At 47.8% G+C, this 17,923-nt stretch overlaps 1 protein-coding gene across 3 annotated transcripts in view; it reads right to left on the bottom strand.

Annotated features, from left to right (window-relative positions):
* Uvssa (UV stimulated scaffold protein A) overlaps positions 1–15,169 on the bottom strand; it is a 38,878-nt gene extending 23,709 nt beyond the window's left edge. For 2 of the 3 annotated variants that reach the window (XM_036201330.1, XM_036201332.1), the window contains exons 1-7: positions 14,805–15,169; positions 14,390–14,489; positions 4,732–5,062; positions 3,901–4,021; positions 2,645–3,040; positions 1,543–1,655; positions 1,192–1,320 (exon numbers count right to left, since the gene is read on the bottom strand). In XM_036201330.1, coding sequence (XP_036057223.1) covers positions 1,192–1,320; positions 1,543–1,655; positions 2,645–3,040; positions 3,901–4,021; positions 4,732–5,062; positions 14,390–14,487 — 1,188 coding nt within the window. In that variant the 5' untranslated portion in view covers positions 14,488–14,489; positions 14,805–15,169. The remainder of the gene's footprint in view (positions 1–1,191; positions 1,321–1,542; positions 1,656–2,644; positions 3,041–3,900; positions 4,022–4,731; positions 5,063–14,389; positions 14,490–14,804) is intronic. The other variant, XM_036201331.1, reaches the window with a different exon arrangement.
* Positions 15,170–17,923: the final 2,754 nt, after the last annotated feature.

The raw sequence follows: 17,923 nt of genomic DNA, 5'->3' as shown, positions 1-17,923 counted from the left end.
GTAATCCCAGCACTCGGGAGGCAGAGGCAGGTGGATCTCTGTGAGTTCGAGGCCAGCCTGGTCTACAGAGCTAGTCCAGGACAGGCTCCAAAGCTACAGAGAAACCCTGTCTCGAAAAAACAACAAACAAAAAAAAAAACCCAGCTGAGAGAAACACAGGACGATGACTGTCAGCTGGAAGCTGTGAGAAGAAGCAGGTGACAGAGAAAGTCTGGACTGTGACAGTTTTGTGTCTTTCAACCAAAATCTCAAAACCCAACTACCCTAAATGCAGCCATCTTCCCCAGCTCTATGGTCATTTATGCAGAACCCCAGTCCATGCAGCCCTCAGGCACAGGATCTCCATCCCCACTCTAAGGGATCACCTCCTCCAGGCATAGCAACAAACTCTGCCTTCCAGCCAGTGCCAGTGCACCTGGCATGGAGGCCTCTGTGGCTCCTAGGTCACTATAGGACTGAATCCTTGCCCACTACCAGGCACTCAGAACACATGCCCACACCTCTTTCTGGCCCTATCTGGGACTCCCATCTCTCCAGCCCCTTCCAGGGGATCCATGCATCCCTGCTCTATCTCAACACCAGATCCTCACTCAGGGAGATACAGTACCTTGTCAGCACCCTGAATCTAAAAATTAGTTTTTGCTCACAAACAACCTGGCCTATCCAAGTTTGAGGCCACACAGTCCAACAGACAGATGGCCTTTAGGTCTCTACCCCAAAGGGCATAGTCCCCATGTTCACCTGACTGCACCAGAGCATTCTGTAGGTTTCATTCTGTCGGACCTGCCTAGAGACAAGATTCCCTATTTGTTAGCAACTCCACAGAAGTCCTCACCTACTTACCACTAAGCTAGGGCACAGCCTGCTTCTTTGGGCTTTCAGGAGGTACCCTCGACACATGGGTTTTTAGTACTTTGGAAGTATCCTTAGCTATAACACAGATGAACAGACCCCCACAGCAGGAATGCAGCCACCATGAAGTGACATCACAGAAGACCTGCTGAGGGACAGCCCGAACTCCAAGCCAAGAGGAGCAGGTAGGTCCTCTCTTGGGAGAGACTGATCTGGGATTCCCACCATGAGACCATAGTAAGGAAAAACTCAGAATCTTCTGAAGGTGGTGATGTATGCCTGCTCAAATAACCAAGTGCAGACTCCTGGGACCTTTCAGCCTCAGCTCCATGAACTTACCCTGCTCCTCTGCCCTTTCCCAGGCTGGATGTTCAGTTCCTCATATTTCTTCAGAGCAAGTTCCAATTCCATTTTCAGGTCAATGGCCTGTTTTAAGTGTCCACTATAGATTCCTCCACGGGTAAACCGCTGTAAAACAAAGGATGACTCACAAAGGTCCCAGACAGTCCCCAGAGAGCCTGGTCTGGCCAGGAGGCCCATGGCCTCGCCCTTTCTTATAGGAAAAGACAAAGTTCTAGGGAGAGGGTAATGTTCATCCCCACCCAGGTCAGTGTTCTCGCCTCCCATATCCTTGCTCTGCCTGGTCTTTGAGCCCACGTTCACTGCTGAAGGCCAGGCACTGAGCCTCACCTGGACCCAGGAGCACACAGTTGGCAGAAACTTGTTCTGAATGAGTTTGAGTGAGTCTCGAGCAGCATGGAGGACAGCCAGGTTGTCCTCATTCTCTTGCACCTTCAGACCATCTAAAACAAGGCAAGTAAGTCACAGAGGGATGTCAAGGCTGGCCATGTAGCAGAGGCCATTAAGCCCACTGGAAATGTGAGTCCAACAGGTCCCAGACACTAGTCAACCCTGAGAGAAAAACATACTGTCTTGGAAAAAATCTGGGACAATTATCAACCATTCTGGCTCTGCATTGAGGCTGCCCCTCGTACAGCTCCACTGTCTCAGCCATGGCTTCCCACCCAGAGGGCTGGACCTCTCAGAGCCATCTTCTCTTGCCTCTTTGCTCAGGACTGTCTCCAGCTCTTGGTCCCAGGGTCTCAGTGACCCTTGCCATTCTGCATGTTCTTGACAGGATCTTTATTTCCTTCACAACACCTGCTAAGACCCCCCAGAAAGGACCTCACTAGCACCTCTATGCTTACAAGGCAAGGTGCAGTCCATCAGAGATATTAATTGAAGCTGTGGATCCTGAAGAGCACCAATCCCTCCCAACAGTGTCCCACATGGTGAACACATGGCACCTGGGAGGACACCTGGTCAACTGAGATAGACAGATGGACCAGTAAGCACCTTTGTTCCCACAAGGCTGGAATGCCAGGGCCAGGCACAACTCTGCCACATCCCTGTCATTGTAAACAGCAAGAGATCATGCTTTGATCACATTTTCTTCCCAGGAAGGTGCCCCTGGTGGACTTTCAGGTGGATGCCCATACAGCTGCCAGGGACTCTGTACCCCTGCCCATAGCCTCATTAGTATAGGACTATAATGGCAGAGAATCCCACATAGCTGGTTCATGGTGATGGAGGTCTGGCATGGTGGCAGAAATCCAGAGCAGAGTTACACAGGAAAGACTAACCAGATGGAGGTCCCTCTACCCCTCATAGCCTAACCCAAGGAACTGTTGTTCCCAAGTCTAAATTCTACCATTGGACAACCTGGTGCCAGTGAGGGAGCTACAAACCTGGCTAGGCCAGGGCAGTGCATGGAGCACCAGCAGCCAGTTACCTGAGGGGAGTTCCACATCCAGTGTGTACTTGTGGGACCCCAGCCCATGGCTCCTCAAGAACTCCTCTGGGCCACTGTGCTCGTCCTCGTCCCTGGAGGGGTCTTGCTCAGCTGTTTGGGCTAGTGCCTTCAGTCCAACAACAGATCCCACATGGTATGTGGAGGCAAGCAGGTCCTTGCTACAGCACGGCTGCTCTTCATTCTGGGAGCCAGGGAGACCAGACTCACAAGAAGTTGCCAAGTCTGAGCTCAAGGTGCAAGGAACATGGCCCTCTGTTATGCCAGATGCCTCAGCAAAGAATTTATCCTCTATGTATGGGCCCAGGTCCAAGGGCACCAGCAGCTTAAAGCAGTTCTCCACTTCTGTCAGGCAGGATTGGATTTCATCAGACATTTCTGCAGACATTGAAACACCTGTTTATTCTGTTGTCTTGAGCCAAAGAGCGACAGATGACCAAGACTGCTCCCCAGGGCACCAAAGGGAAGGTCATTGGTGACTCCAAGAAAAGCCAATACCCCGGTGCATAAATCATAACATTTCCAGCTATTCAATGAACTATCTAGCACAACAGCTCAGTTTTTGGAGTGCATCTCTGATCATGGTTGTGTGGCAGCTCACAGGAGCCTATGTGACCTCTACCATGGGCCAACCTTCCACTTAGAATGGTGGTCCCAGAGAGGCCACCCTTTCTGCCAGAGCAGGACATGTCATCACCACTACACACTTTACAGGGTGCCCCCTCCTAGAGCCCTCTAAGCCATTCACAGCACAGCTGTCTGCCTGCAGCCTTCCCCAAGGCCTGGGCTTTCAAGGCCCACACCCTGGGCAAGTGTATGTGGGGAGCTCTGGACACGCAAAGAACCTAAAATCGGTATCCCAGAACAGAGAACACTGCCCCATCTCACAAGGGCTGGCTCCAGGAAGGATGAGGACCTGGGAAAGGAAACTAGCAAGAACAGACGTTGGACATGAGAAGAATGGGCAAGAAGGCCTTTGGCTGTGACCAAGTGTAGACTCCTTCCTGAATTCACACCTATGTCCAGCCTCTCTGTTCAGAGAGAGTAGTTCCAGAAAGACCAAATCACCAGGAGACACATGAGGTTCAGGCAGCCTGTGAAGGCTCAACCCCATCCTGAAGCATTCTGTCTTGCAAACCTGCCTGTGTGGTCTCAGGCTAGACTGAAGAACAACTAGGGAACAAGCACCAGGGGCTCCAGGGGACAGACAGTTTCAAGGGCTAAGCCTAGGGTCTCACCTTCCATCTCCCTCTTAGCCCGCTCAGCACTTTCTCTGTGGATTCTGTCCAGGTGTTTCTGCTTCTCCTCTTCACGCTTCCTTTCTGCCACAGTCCTACCATCGACATCCCGGAAATCCACCTGAGGAATTGAAAAGGAAGTTCAGGATTGCCTCCAACAAACCCAAACCCCAAGTGAAAAGAGACTCATTGCCATCAACACAAGGTCAGGATCTTGACGGTTCTTAGTCTACAGCATTTCAAACAAGACTGCCTCATCCTGCCGCATCTTCCACAGCCAGCGCCAAGTGCAACACTGTTAGGAAGCAGCATGCTCCTCTAACTGCAGGCCAGGGGTTGTCAGCAGGACCCAGAGGGTACACACCACCCAGGAGTGAACTCCAGAGAGTAGGGCACATACAGGACCCACAACCATGCAGGAAGGCTTGTACTGCTGACAGGGGCAGGACAGAATCTGCACGGTAACAGGAGAGCTGGAGACACACGGAACCTGGTGCCTCATGAGCACAGCACCAGTGAGAGCCCATGGCAAGAAGTAAGCAGGGGAGTAGCAGGAGTAGAGTGTGACCCAGAAAGGGGAGCCCATCCTAAAGCAGAGGGCATTGAGGAGTATGATTCTACAGGCTCGGCTCCACCCTCAGGCACGTGCCAGGTGCAGTTTCCTTCCCTTCAGGGAGCACCCTCCCCTCTCCTGCATGCTGACCCAGCTGCCTGGCCTCCCCAGGGCTGTGCACCCTGGCAAACACTCAATGAGAAGAGCTCTTCCACACACTGGCTAGTCAGCCTCACCCACCCCAGGGAAGCAGACTGTCCTGCCCGAGACCCACTCACCTTTTTGGTGTGCTTTAGGAAGTGGTAGCCCAAGGCCAGCTTCTTATAGGCCTCCCCGAACTTCTCATTCCAACCTTCCACAGCCTGCATGGCTGCCTGCTTTAGCCTCTGGGCTGCCTCCCGTGGGGGTGGCAGGGGATGGTCATTATCTGTGCCCAGTGTGAGCTCGAGGAATTCCTGGAAGTCAGAAACGAGCAGCACTCTGAACTGGTGAGACCTGGTGAAGAGCGCATCCACGATCTGGAAGGCTGACAGGCGGATCTCAGCATGGTCCTGGGCCAGCTGTGTCTTCAGCAGGTGGTAGGCATGGCTCAGCTGCTCCTCGGAAGACCTAGGAGCACAAGCCAGCCTAACCAAATGCTCACTCATGAAGGACAAAGAAGCATCACTCTTTGTGTAGGGACACTACATTTACAAGTGGCAGCGACTGTGCATCCAATCTTTATTCTTCCCTTCTAAAGCTGAGTGGACAGACCAGTGTCTAAGCACCAAATATGGCCCACTCCTGTCCTGTTTCAGCACTGCCCGTGAGCCAAGAACATTTTCCAATGGCTAAACTAGCATGTTTCAGGTGCTTTATCACTGGACCTCCAGCACTGCAAAGATAAATATCATGGCTGAAACACATAAAAGAATACCTTTTTGACATATGAACATTACATGAAGAATCAAATGTCAGGGGCTGGAGAGAGATGGCTCAGTGGTTCAAAGCCCTAGCTGCTCTTCTAGAGAACCTGGCTTTGATTCTCAGCACTCATAGGAAGGCTCACAACAATCCCTAACTCTACTTCTAGGAGATCCTGCATACACTTAAGGCCTCCCTGGGCAGCAGACATAAACATGGTGCACAAATACACATGCAGGCAAAACTCATACACATAAAATAATTTTTAAAATACAAATGCTAATGAGTTTTGTTGAAACACAGCTACCCCTGGATGGTCCCCAGCTGCTTTCACAGTTGACATCTACAGTGTATGCAGATCCTTCACATAGTAACAGTAAGACAGGAATACAGGGCAGAGGGTGAGGCTCAGAATGCCTTGTGCAAAGCCTTACACGATTAGCTAAAAAAACAAGTTGGCAAAGAAGACTGCATGCTGGTGCCACGGGCATAGGAACAGAGGTACTCCAGAATGTCTGAGAGTAACCAAAGTTTCATGATAACACTAAAATACACAGCCCTGAGTGGAAAGTGAAGATGCTAATGAGTCATGTGATATATGATGTTGTATATAGAACTATATATAACAGAACATACACAGAAAGCTTGTACTATGTAAATAAGCTTCCCTTGGAAGCCTATCCATCCTTCCTTCCTCACTTCCTCCCTTCCTTCCTAAAAAGATGTACTACTAGTGTATGTGTGTGTCTGTGCAGGTACACACATGCCAGGGCATGCTTGCGGAGGTCAGGAGTTGGTTCTCTCATTCCCAGAGCCAATGCAGGTTGTCAAGCTTGTAAGGTAAGTACTTCACCCACTGAGCCATCAGCATGCCAGCCGCTTGAATATGCCCACCAGAAGATAATCTGGTTGGTCATTAGCAGAGGTTAGTAGTCAGCCCTAAATGAATCAAGGTATGCTGCAAAAGTCACACCTCAGGGGCTGGATGTGGTGTCGTGTACCTTAAATCTCAGCACTCCAGAGGCAGAACCAAGTGGAACTCTATGAACCTGAGGCCAGCCCAGTCTACATAGTGAGTTCCAAGCCAGCCAAGGCTACAAAGTACAACTCTGAATCAAAACATAAAAAATTAAAAATAAGAAGTCACACACTACCATGTCCTGTGGCAACTCCCTGGTAAGGACAAGTAACTTCTGAGGAGCCTATTAAACCACACCCACACATCCCTGAGCAATCACTTTCTTTTGTCTCCTCTTTTCACTTGTTCTGAGGCATAGGGGAGGAGGGTGCTGGGTGGGTGCTCAGAGACTCAATTATGCATGCATCTGTCCAGCTGGCTCTGGGCAGTGATTATGGTGCAGAGGCTCCAGTCTGGGAAGTATCTGGTCACTAGATCTGACATATGCGGCTACCTCCTGGTGCTTTCCTGCACCATGGAAGCCCTGCTTGCCTCTCTCCAGTCTTATCCTTCTGTTCAGAACGCCTCACTGGCACTCTGGACATCTAGATAGCTTCCCTGTACCACACATTTTCTACCCTCTTTTGCCTTGTCCTCCCTGCTCATTTAGAGTAGACACTCTATCTCTAAGGCCACTGATTTAGCTTCCCAGATATTTTATACTCCCTTATTTATGAGGTCTAAAGTCAAAGAGAAAGATTGCCTGTTTCCACTTTTAACCTGGATGACAATCTGGAAAAATACAGAGCTATCCATGTAGTATACTATTATTGTAAGGGGTGCTACTTTTGTTTATGCTGCATTTGTTTAACCCTGTGAAGCTGGGTTACTGTGCCTGTCGAAACACCTGATGGTCTATAAAGAGTGGAATAGCCAATAGTGAGGCAGGAGAAAGGATAAGCGGGGCTGGCAGGCAGAGGGGATATGTAGAAGGAGAGAACCGGGAGGAGAGAAGCAGCAGCCAGAGAAGGAGGAGGACTCCAGGGGCCAGCACCCAGCTACACAGCCAGATATGGAGTAAGAAGGAAAGAAAAGGTATACAGGAGTAGAGAAAGATAAAAGTCCTTGAGGCCAAAGGTAGAAGGGCTAATTTAAGGAAAGCTGGCAAGAAAAATGCAAGCTAAGGCTGAACATTCATAATTAAAAATAAGCCTCCATGTGTGATTTATTTGGGACCTGGGCAGCAGACCCCTAAAATAGAGGAAAAACAAACAACACATCCATTCAAGCAAACCTCTTCTCTGACTAACCTGGCTGCCTAGAATTTTTTTTAAAAATGATTTAACTTTATTTTATGTAAATTTGTGTCAGATCCCCTAAAGCTGGAGTTACAGACAGTTGTGAACTGCCATGTGGGTGCTGGGAATTGAACCCAGGTCCTCTGGAAGACCAGCCAAGTGCTCTTAACCACTGCACCATTTCTTCAGTCCCTCCTTGGGACTTTTTAGAGGCTATCAGGAGAAGCCCTTTTCCACCCAGGTAGAAAGAAATGTGCCTGTAGTGAAGACTTGCATTCCAGACCCAGGAAAGTTAATGCAGGATATGATCCCTGAAGAGATATCACTAGCTGGCTTCAACTCTAGATGAGAATGAGAAACAGAAAAGCTGGGGCCACAAAGTAGTGTTTCTTTTTTCTTTTTTTTCTTTTTCGAGACAGGATTTCTCTGTGTAGCTTTGGTGCCTGTCCTGGAACTCGCTCTTGTAGCCCAGGCTGGCCTCGAACTCAGAGATCCACTTGCCTCTGTCTCCCGAGTGCTGGGATTAAAGACGTGCGCCACCACCACCCAAATGAAGCAGTGTTTCTAACACTCTGTAAGCCTCACTCAATTCACTTGGAACCCCCAGGGAGTGATGGACTGGGGGACATCCGAATCCTTCAAGTCTCTTGAGGATTCTACACACAAGCCAGAGGGAGGTATCTTCCTACCTCCAGAGGCTGCTGCTTGTCTCTCCTCTTAAGATACACCCTCTGTAATCTTGGAGGCCCAGTGACAGTGCATCCTCAAGAACTGAAGTTATGTTTGACCCTAGGCTGTCTAAATGGCTTGGCAGGTGGATGTGCTTGCTGGGTATGTCTGGAGATCTGAGTTAGATCCCTGGAACCCACATAAAGGTGGAAGGAGAGAATCAACTCCACAAAGTTGTCTCTGACCTTCACAAGTGTGCAGTGATACCTGCATGCACCTGTTTGAATGTACATGTGTCCTAATGTGTGCACACATATACAAATAATACATTTCCAAAATACAGATATACTTGATCCTGGGAACCTAAGAAAAAGAGGCTAATATCTGACTGTAACATCTTCTGGTCTCAATACAGGCAGACTGGCTGGTGGGAGGTTTGGCCAAAGGATGGAAGGATCTATACGTGGTCCTCACTATTTGTACTTCTGACAAAAAGGAGAGGATCTAGGAAGAAGAGGAAGTATACCAGTGGATTAGTTACTCAAATTCTCACCTCTGTCCATTCTGAGTGATTAGCCTCCCAGGTTAGGAACCCACTAACTGGAATCATAACACCCCAGCCGGCACCCACAGATGTAGGTTGGTGATTGAAAACCTCCTTGCGGGGATGAAAAATTAAGAAACCTGCTAACTACAAGAAAACCAGAAAAGTTATTCCATGTCTTACTTTTCTGTTGCTGTGATAAGATACCATGACCAGAAGAAAATGTTTATTTTGGGCTTAGAGTTTCAGAGTATTAGAGTCCACAACGGTGGAGTAGCAGCTGAGAGCTCACACCTTAAACCACAAGCAGGAGGCAGAAAGAGCTTGGGATAGAGAGCAGGAGGCTCTCAGAGCCTCAAAGCCGGTCTGGGGACACACCTCCTCTAATAATAGAAACTGCTGAGGTGCCTCAGAAATTCTTTTTTTTTTTTTTTTTTAAAGTGTTTTTGAGACAGGGTTTCTCTGTGTAGTTTTGGAGCTGGTCCTGGAACTCACTCTGTAGACCAGGCTGGCCTCGAACTCACAGACAGCCACCTGCCTCTGCCTCTGCCTCCTGAGTGCTGGGAGTAAAGGTGTGAGCCACCACCGCCCAACACCTCAGGAAATTATCAATGTGGTTGGGAAATGTTAAATTTCTTTCCAATATGGGGTTTGTTCTCTGCAGGTCCTGATTAATGGGTTTGTTTGTTTTGTCAACTTGACACAAGTTAAAGCTATCTGGAAAAAACCTCAGTGGAGACAATGTCTCCATTAGGTTGTCTGTAGGCAAGTCTATGGGGACACTTTTTGATTAATATTGATGTGGGAGGGCCCAGCCCACTGGAGGTGACCCACCCCTGGGCAGGTGGTCCTAGATTCTATAAGAAAGCAGGCTGAGCAAGCCATAGGGAAGAAGCCAGTAAGCAGCACTGCTCCATGGCTTCTGCTTCAGCTCCTTTCTCTGTTCTACTTCAAGCTCCTGCCCTGATTTCCCTCCGTGGAATGTGACCCAAGAATTTTAAGATGAAATAAACCCTTTCCCTGCAAATTGCTTCTGGCCACACTGTTTTTATGATGGCAACATAAAAGTAACTAAACACAGCCTTAAGTAATAATCCAGAATCCCTTCCTAAATAAACTTGTGCATAACCCAGGGTTGATGGGAATGCTTAAAGGCCAAAGGAGCTATTGTTTTCAGCTCCAATCTCTGCGCTTGCCCAAAACATGGTCCAATAACAGGCATACCACCTGAGGTCCTCATCTAAAAGTTATGAACCTTCCTACATCCTTCCTACATAGATTATTTCTGCACCTAGACTGTAACTCGTGGATATCCAGGGTACTTGTAAGCTATACCAGCCACAGCAATGCTCAGACATGAACTCATTAAAGATATAAATACCTTCTGTTGTTTTTCACAGCTTCTCAGAGCGGACAGAGGCCTACCTCATCCAGACTAAAAGAACTCAAGTTATTCTTGATGTCCAGCAACTAATCAAAGAACCTAGTATATAGAATAAAACCTGTTTTGAGTCTTCACAGTCTCAAGAATGCCTTAAAGAGGGGTTGGAGAGATGACTCAGTGGCTAAGAACACTTGTTGCTCTTGCAAAGGACCTGAGTTCAATTCCCAGAACGTACATAATGGCTCACAACTATCTGTAACCCCAGTTCCAGGGGATCCAACAAGTACACACATGGTGCACATACATGCAGGTGAGCAAAGTAGTCGAAGTAAATAAATAAAACAAAGTAAATAAATAAATCTTTTTTAAAATATTAAGAATGCTGCCGGACGGTGGTGGTGCACACCTTTAATCCCAGCACTCAGGAGGCAGAGGCAGGTGGATCTCTGTGAGTTTGAGGCCAGCCTGGTCTACAGAGTGAGTTCCAGGACAGGCTCCAAAGCTACAGAGAAACCCTGTCTCGAAAAATAAAATGAAACAACAACAAAAAATTAAGAATGCCTTAAAGACAATGGCATTTACACAGGCAAACTATTTTTTTAAAAAAAACTTAAAAATTCTCTTCAAACAAACAAAAAAGATGTCTTCTTAAATATAAAGGTAAGTCCTTTTTACAAATTGATCAGCAGTAGTAACCTTATGTCGTGTTTAGTTTTCTTCAGTACTTATGAGTGTGTATGCAAGTGGGTATGTTCACATGTGTATAGGTGCATGTGTATGTAGAGTTGTACATGTATGTGTGTATATGCATGAATGTGTGTACATGTGAAGGTCAAAGATCAACACCAGGTGTTGTTCCTCAGGAATTGTCTACTTGGTTTTTTGAGACACGGTCTTTCACTGGGATCTGGAGGTCAATGTTAACTAGACTGGATGGCCATCAAGAGCTAGAGATCCTCGTGTCTCTGCCTTCCCAGCACTCTGCTGTTATAATGTATGCCATCACACCCAGCTTTCTGCATGTATTATGGGGATCAAACTCAGGTCCTCATGTTTATTCAGCAAGCACTTGGCCAGCTAAGACATCTCTCCAGCCCTTCATTACATTTTTTGTTTTCATTCTGTTGGTATAAGATATATTCAATGATTACAATCTCATACTTTTTTCTTCTATTCCAACACTAGATTCCTTCTTGAAATTATTCTTTTGCATCTCACATTCTCAATATATAACCATCAGTGTGGTTTCTTTTTCTTTTCTAAGCCTAAGGGACCTATCTCATTCCTAAACTCAAAAGTTAAGGTAAGGTTAGCTGTCCTACAAGGCTTGATGGCTCTCAATATGCTAGCAACAGCCCAGGGGTTGTTCAAAGAGAAATGCAGGTTAAGACAAGTCCAAAACAGTATTTTAAGTATACTGGGGAAAACTGCATCAAGATGGCTCTCCTGGGCAAACACATGGGCATGGTTTCCCTGATCTCTGCCCTTTGGAAGCCTGTGTTGGTTAATTTTTTTGTCAACTTGTGTAATTTTTTGTCAACTTGACACAAGCTCGGGCATCCAGGATGAGGGAACCTCAATTGAGAAAATGCCTCCTGTAGATTGACCTAATGGCAAGTCATGTGGGAAGGCCCAACTCATTGTGGGTGATGTCACCCCTGGGCAGGAGGTCCTGGGTTATATAAAGAAGCAGGCTGAGCTAGCTATGGAAGCAAGCCAGTAAGTGGCATTCCTCCACGGTTTCTGCTTCATTTCCTGCCTCCAGGTTCCTGCCTTAAGTTCCTATCCTGATGGACTATGAGATGTAAGATGAAATAAACAATTCCTCTCTAGGTTACTTTGGCCATGGTGTTTATCACAGCAACTGGAAGCCAATGAGGTCAAGGCCATTGGCTGTAGTTACCATGTTACTCTTGTTTGGACATTGAATTTTTACTTTCTTTGTCTTCTAATTATTGTCACTTAAGACACAGCAATTTCAGACTCAACTGAAGAATCCAAATTCTCCTTCCCAGTCACTAAATAGTAGTTTTGTGATCCCTCTTACACATCCTGAGATATCATGGAAGTAGTTAGAGAAGCTAGATAATTATTTCTTTCACTTAAAAAATCATTGTTGTGTGTTTGACTCATGATGTGTGTGTGGGTGTGCATTCCACAGCACGTGTGTGGAGATAAAAGGACAACCCCATGGAGTTGGTTCTCTCCTCCCGCCTTCACATGAGTGGAAGGATTAAACTCAGGTTGCCAGGTTCACATAGGAAGCACCTTTACCATCCTAACAGCCACCAGGTTACCATTCTTCAGCTTCCTTGCTTCCCTAAATGATTCCTAAAACCACAGACCTCAGGTGGAAAGTGAGGTCCAAAAGGCCTTCCTTGTACAAAGCTTTCATAACTAAAATGCACCCCCAGGGGGATTTACGATGCTAATGATGTACTGTATTAGTTACTTTTCTATTGCTGTGATAAGACACCACAATCAAGGAGACTTACAGAAGAAAGAGTTTACTGGGGCTTACAGTTTTTGAGGGTGAGTCCATGATCATCATGGTGGGAAGCATGGCAACAGGCAGGCATAGTGCTGGAGCAGTAGCTGAGAGCTCACATCTCGAGACACCATGAAGCAGAAAGAAAGCTAACTAGGAATGGATTGGGCTTTTGAAACCTCAAAGTCCACCCCCAGTGACACACCTCCTCCAACAAGGCCACACCTCCTCATCCTTCCTAAACCATTCCACCAACTGGGGACCAAGCATTCAACTATATGAGCCATTCCTATTCAAACTACCACAGACATGGGATGCATGAACTAGTAATGTAGAAATACAACAGATAGAGCAGGAAAAGCTCACAATAAGGTAACACAAGAGCCCAGCTCTTTGTATAGCAGTGATATTTGAAACGTTAAACTTTCTCCCTTCTCTAGCCTGCTTCCTCCCTTGGAAGGGTATTCACTCTTAATAAATGCTCTTGCTTTACTTGCTACTATCCACATCAAGTCTTTGTTCTGAGACACAAAAACCTGGAACACCCCCCACCCCAGAGGTATCCCCTGAACCTCAGTGTCAGCAGGACAGCCCCAGGTGCATAGCCCCAGCCTCTTCTACAGGAAACAGAATAAAAGGTCCTCATAGTCCTCCGGATGGCTCCTCTCTCCCTCTACAACACCCTGTGTAAATCAGAGCTCAGAGTTTTTCTGGGGTGTGCAGCAAAACCAGGTTTGGACTAGGGGTTTTATTGAATGTAAATACTCTTATCACTTCATAAAGAATCACTTAAGTTTTTTTTTCCTTTTGTGACCAAGGCAAATGAAGGAATTTTGCTTCCTCATTAAATATGACTGCCTTAAGTGGTAAGGCAGGGTGCTTTCTTTGGAGGGACTAATAAAGAAGAGAATAACTACCTCAAAGACAGGGAGAACACTGATGGCACATACCTCTGAACACAACTGAGCACTTGCTAAGCAGAGGCAGGAAGATCAGAAATTCACAGTCAGCTTTAGCTACATAGTAAGAGGTCAACCTGGGTTACTTAAGACTCTGTCCCAAATAAAACAAAAAAGAAAGGGAGAATAGAGGTAGGGGTAGCTCAGTGGCACAGTTTGCCTATCAAGCTTGAGGCTCGTGGGTTCATCCCTAGATCTTGCCCCATCTCCCCCCACTGACTCAATCATGAAGGCCTTACTCCAACAGTAAAAAGATGCTCTACTTTTACTGTCATAGTATGCTTGCTTTATAACATACAGAAATGGTCAGAGGCACCAAGCTTGGAACCTGTGCTACATTCGGGACCAATGCACACTGAGATTACTGCCCCAGAACTCTTTTAGCGCTGCTTCTTCTTCTTTTTTTTTTTTCCCAAGACAGGGTTTCTCTGTGTAGCTTTGCTCCTTTCCTGGAACTCACTCTGTAGACCAGGCTGGCCTGGAACTCACAGAGATCCGCCTGGCTCTGCCTCCCGAGTGCTGGGATTAAAGGCGTGCGCCACCACCGCCCGGCTCTTATAGCGCTTCTTTAGAGTTTCTGACACAAGGTCTCATTATGTAGCCTACCCTGGCCTGGAACTCATGATCCCCCTGCCTCCACCTCCCAACAGGCAAGTGCTTGAATGTCCCAGTGGTCGGCTAACTCCTTTCCAGAAGGCAGGAGGTGACAGAGATATACAAGAGAGCAGAAGGGTTCAAATGGTGCGGGTGCTCAGCGGGCCGGTTATTATACACGCTTAACCTAAATACATACTTGCAAATTTTCTTCAGTTCCTTCATTTTCTGAGCATTCAGTTGGGATTCTCCTGAAGTTGTGAGCTCCTCTATCAACTGTGAAAGTTTCTGATCCATATCTAGAAACGAGGGACGCAGAGATGCAGGGTTAACATCCAGCACCTACCAGTCTTGGTGTTTTCAATAAAGCTTAATGGGGGACCTCCGAGTATTGGGGACTATGGCAAAGGCCCTAGTGTGTCTCTGTAGCCTCCCAGGCGAAGGAAGCTGGCTAGCTCATTATCGCTGAAGGCCATCAAGACCTTCGATGGTAATTAGCTAAGGTTCTGAAGATGACACTAACTCCCGCGGTCTACAGTCAGCTATGTGGGAGGCGAGGCGAGCCGGTACTGGCTCTTTAAGGGAAAATGTCACTAGATTATACTCAAACCGGCCTTCGCAAGCTGCCCGCACAGGATACTCGCTCTCTGCAAGCGACAGCCTCTGGACAACTGCAGGGACGACCGATCCGGGACGGTCACGACCCTCGGTGCGCTGCACTCGCTGCCTGACCCTCCGCCTCGGGAAACCTAGAACCAGCGTTCGGCGGCCGAAGTGACACAGACAGCCGGACGCGGCAGCTCGCTTCGCCCACCCTTTCCGGTGGAGGGAGCTCGCTGTCACAGGCCCCAGAGCGTGGAGGGCATAAATTCGCCAAGGCCCGCGGCGCCGGAGCGGAAGTCATCGTGACGCGCGACGGGACCGCCCTCGTCTCGCCCCTTCCAGACCAGGCCCCGGCCAGTTTCCGTCATTTGCCCGGGTGGCCCCACAGCGCAGGCGCGAGGACGCAGCAACGCGGTGACGCAGATGCGTTTCCGGGGGGCGGGGTAGTTCTAGGAGAACTACGCGCGAGAAAAAGGAGGCGGGAGGGCTCATCAAGTTCTTAAAGGGGTGGTGTCTCGGGGCAGCGGTCTGAAACAGGCGCAGAAAGAGGTTTTGGTCTGGGTATCAGTTCCGTGACCACCAGGAGGCTCGTGGCTTATGTACAGGCCCTGTACATATGCTAAGAAAGCTCAGAAGGAAGTCCGGGCAAGTCCGGTGGGGAGGGGTCGGCCCGTCCCCCAGACCGGGTCAGCTGTCCAACCCCGAGGCCGGGCGGCCGTCCTAGGAGGCACAGTTGCGAGGCTGCCCCCGGGTAGTGGTGGTTGCACCGATTGGAAATTTTAAAGTGTCAGTTCTGCCTCAGCGTAGAGTGACTTTAAAGGATCCGGCGGCTCACGGCTAGAGCTGCTTGCTCCCTTCCCTACATGTCCAGGTCACTGGCTCTGGCCGACCGCACGCAGCTTCAGTCCATCAGCCAGCTCTCCATTGCACAGACCCCGGCCACGGCCACTCACTTCATCTCTCTCTCAATTCGCTCTGCCTTTTGGAGTCAGCCTTTCCTCTGTTGGCTCCTGCTTCACCCAGGAAAGTAGCGGCCTTCCCTGTGTACCCTACCTTGAGCCTCGGGTTCCATTCAACAAGTGCGGCCTCCACCCCCCACCACCTCGCCCCTAGCCTTAAGGACTGTATGCCTACTGCCCCCCACCCACCTATTGGGTCAGTGACCAGAGTCAACTGGACTTTTCTTCTCACTTGTAGGAGGATCTGGCAACCCAACTTCAGAATATGTTCAGGATCTGAGCTCTTCCCACAGCCTCGTGGCCACTGCCAGGTCCCCAGTCCCTGTATACTTGAGGGGTCACGATTGTGGCCTGCTGCTTCCTCACTTCACATGCTCACACAAAGATAAGCCAAAGACTTGCACACACACACACACACACACACACACACACACACACACCCCAAAAAACCTGAAGAATGTCTTTAAGATACTTTTATTACATTTATTTTTGGGGGTTAGAAGGTGGGCTCTTTTGTGGAATCACGACAACTTGTGAGAGCTAGTATTCTCCACCGAGTGGGTTCCACCACTCAAACTGAAGTTGCCAGGCTTGGTAAAATGCCTTTACCAGCTGAGCCATCTCAGCAACTAGAATGTCTTAAAGTAGTAACAGAAAAGGTACTGTCGAGCCAGACTTGCATCTATGCGCAGCAAGGCCTCCTTCAAAAGCTGAGCTTGCTGCCAGCAGGAGCAAGCAGTTGCATGCCAACATGTCACGGGGAGTCCCTTCTGAGAAGGAGATACTAGATGCAGATTCCAAGCAACTGAAGAACTAACTCAATGATAAAGCCAATGAAATAATTTCAAATTTCTTTTATAAGCCACGGTTCAATAGGTTATGCAGTTTAATATCAGGAAAAATATGACAAGTTACTCAAGTGACATGGAGGGGGAAATGGTAGAATATATTCTAAAGTTGTGTTCTTACATAAATTGGTATACTACTTAAAAGTACATTGTGATAAACAATCACATATAATGGCATTTCAGTTAATGAGAGACCAAATGCAACACCTAATGACCTAGCAGACTTTTTGTTGTTGTTGTTGTTGTTTGAGACAAGGTTTCCCTGTGTAGTTTTGCGCCTTTCCTGAAACTCACTTGGTAGCCCAGGCTGGCCTCAAACTCACAGAGATCGGCCTGGCTCTACCCCCCCCCCCCCCAAGTGCTGAGATTAAAGGCATGCGCCACCACCGCCTGGCTCCCTAGCAGACTTTTAAGTATTCTGTGATCACAAAACAGTGTAACTGCCTAATGTCCCATGTTTCAGAACATACCACTACCATCAAGTGAACCCCAAAGTAAAAAAATAAATTAGATACAAGGCACTTACCCAGCTCTAGATTTGACACCCCACACCCCACACACACACAAATAGGACATCACTGGTAAGATTGCAAAGATAAAATGGGATCAATTTAAAATAAAGTGGATACAGGTGAAAATGAGAGAGAACAGTGAACAGAGAGGGAAACGGGAAAAAGTAGCTGACAACAGACTTAAATCGAACAGAAAAGTTACATGTCAAAGGCAAGCCTGGTGACACATGCCTTTAATTCCAGGACTGGACTTTAATTCTTATCCTCAGGAGGCAAGGACAGGTGGATCTTTCTAAGTTCAAGGCCAGCCTGGTCTATATAGTAAGTTTCATGATAGCCAGAGCTATTTAGGAAGACCCTGTCTCAACAACAACAACAATGGCAAAAGTTTGTATGGGGGCCGTCATTGGTCCTCAGGCCAGCAAGTCAGAGAGGTAGCCTACCCTTGCACTGAGGTTTTCATTTTCCCACCTACACAGATACCTTCGTTCAAAGTGTTTAAATGCTGAGTTTGCTGTTCTTCCAGATGCTTTGCCCAACTCATTAGACACTTGGAGGCCAGTGTGAAATAATGGGACCTTTATACAAAGGGTGGGCAGGGGCTCTGAGGCTTCACTGCCTTCCACTCCAAGTGAGACTTGGTCTTGGGACTCAGCAACTATGAGGAAACTAAACAAGCCAGCCAGATTTAAAAAGCAAAAAAACAAAACAAACAAACAAAAATCATGTTTTTCTGCCAAAAGAGCAATACTGGGTACAGCAGTTTTGAGTACAGCAGCATGGACTGGCGACACTATTCTGAAATCTATCC

Source organism: Onychomys torridus, chromosome 10 (genome assembly GCF_903995425.1).
Source record: "Onychomys torridus chromosome 10, mOncTor1.1, whole genome shotgun sequence".
In the NCBI taxonomy this organism is placed as follows: Eukaryota; Metazoa; Chordata; class Mammalia; order Rodentia; family Cricetidae; genus Onychomys; species Onychomys torridus.
This window is presented reverse-complemented; position numbering and strand designations above follow the sequence as displayed.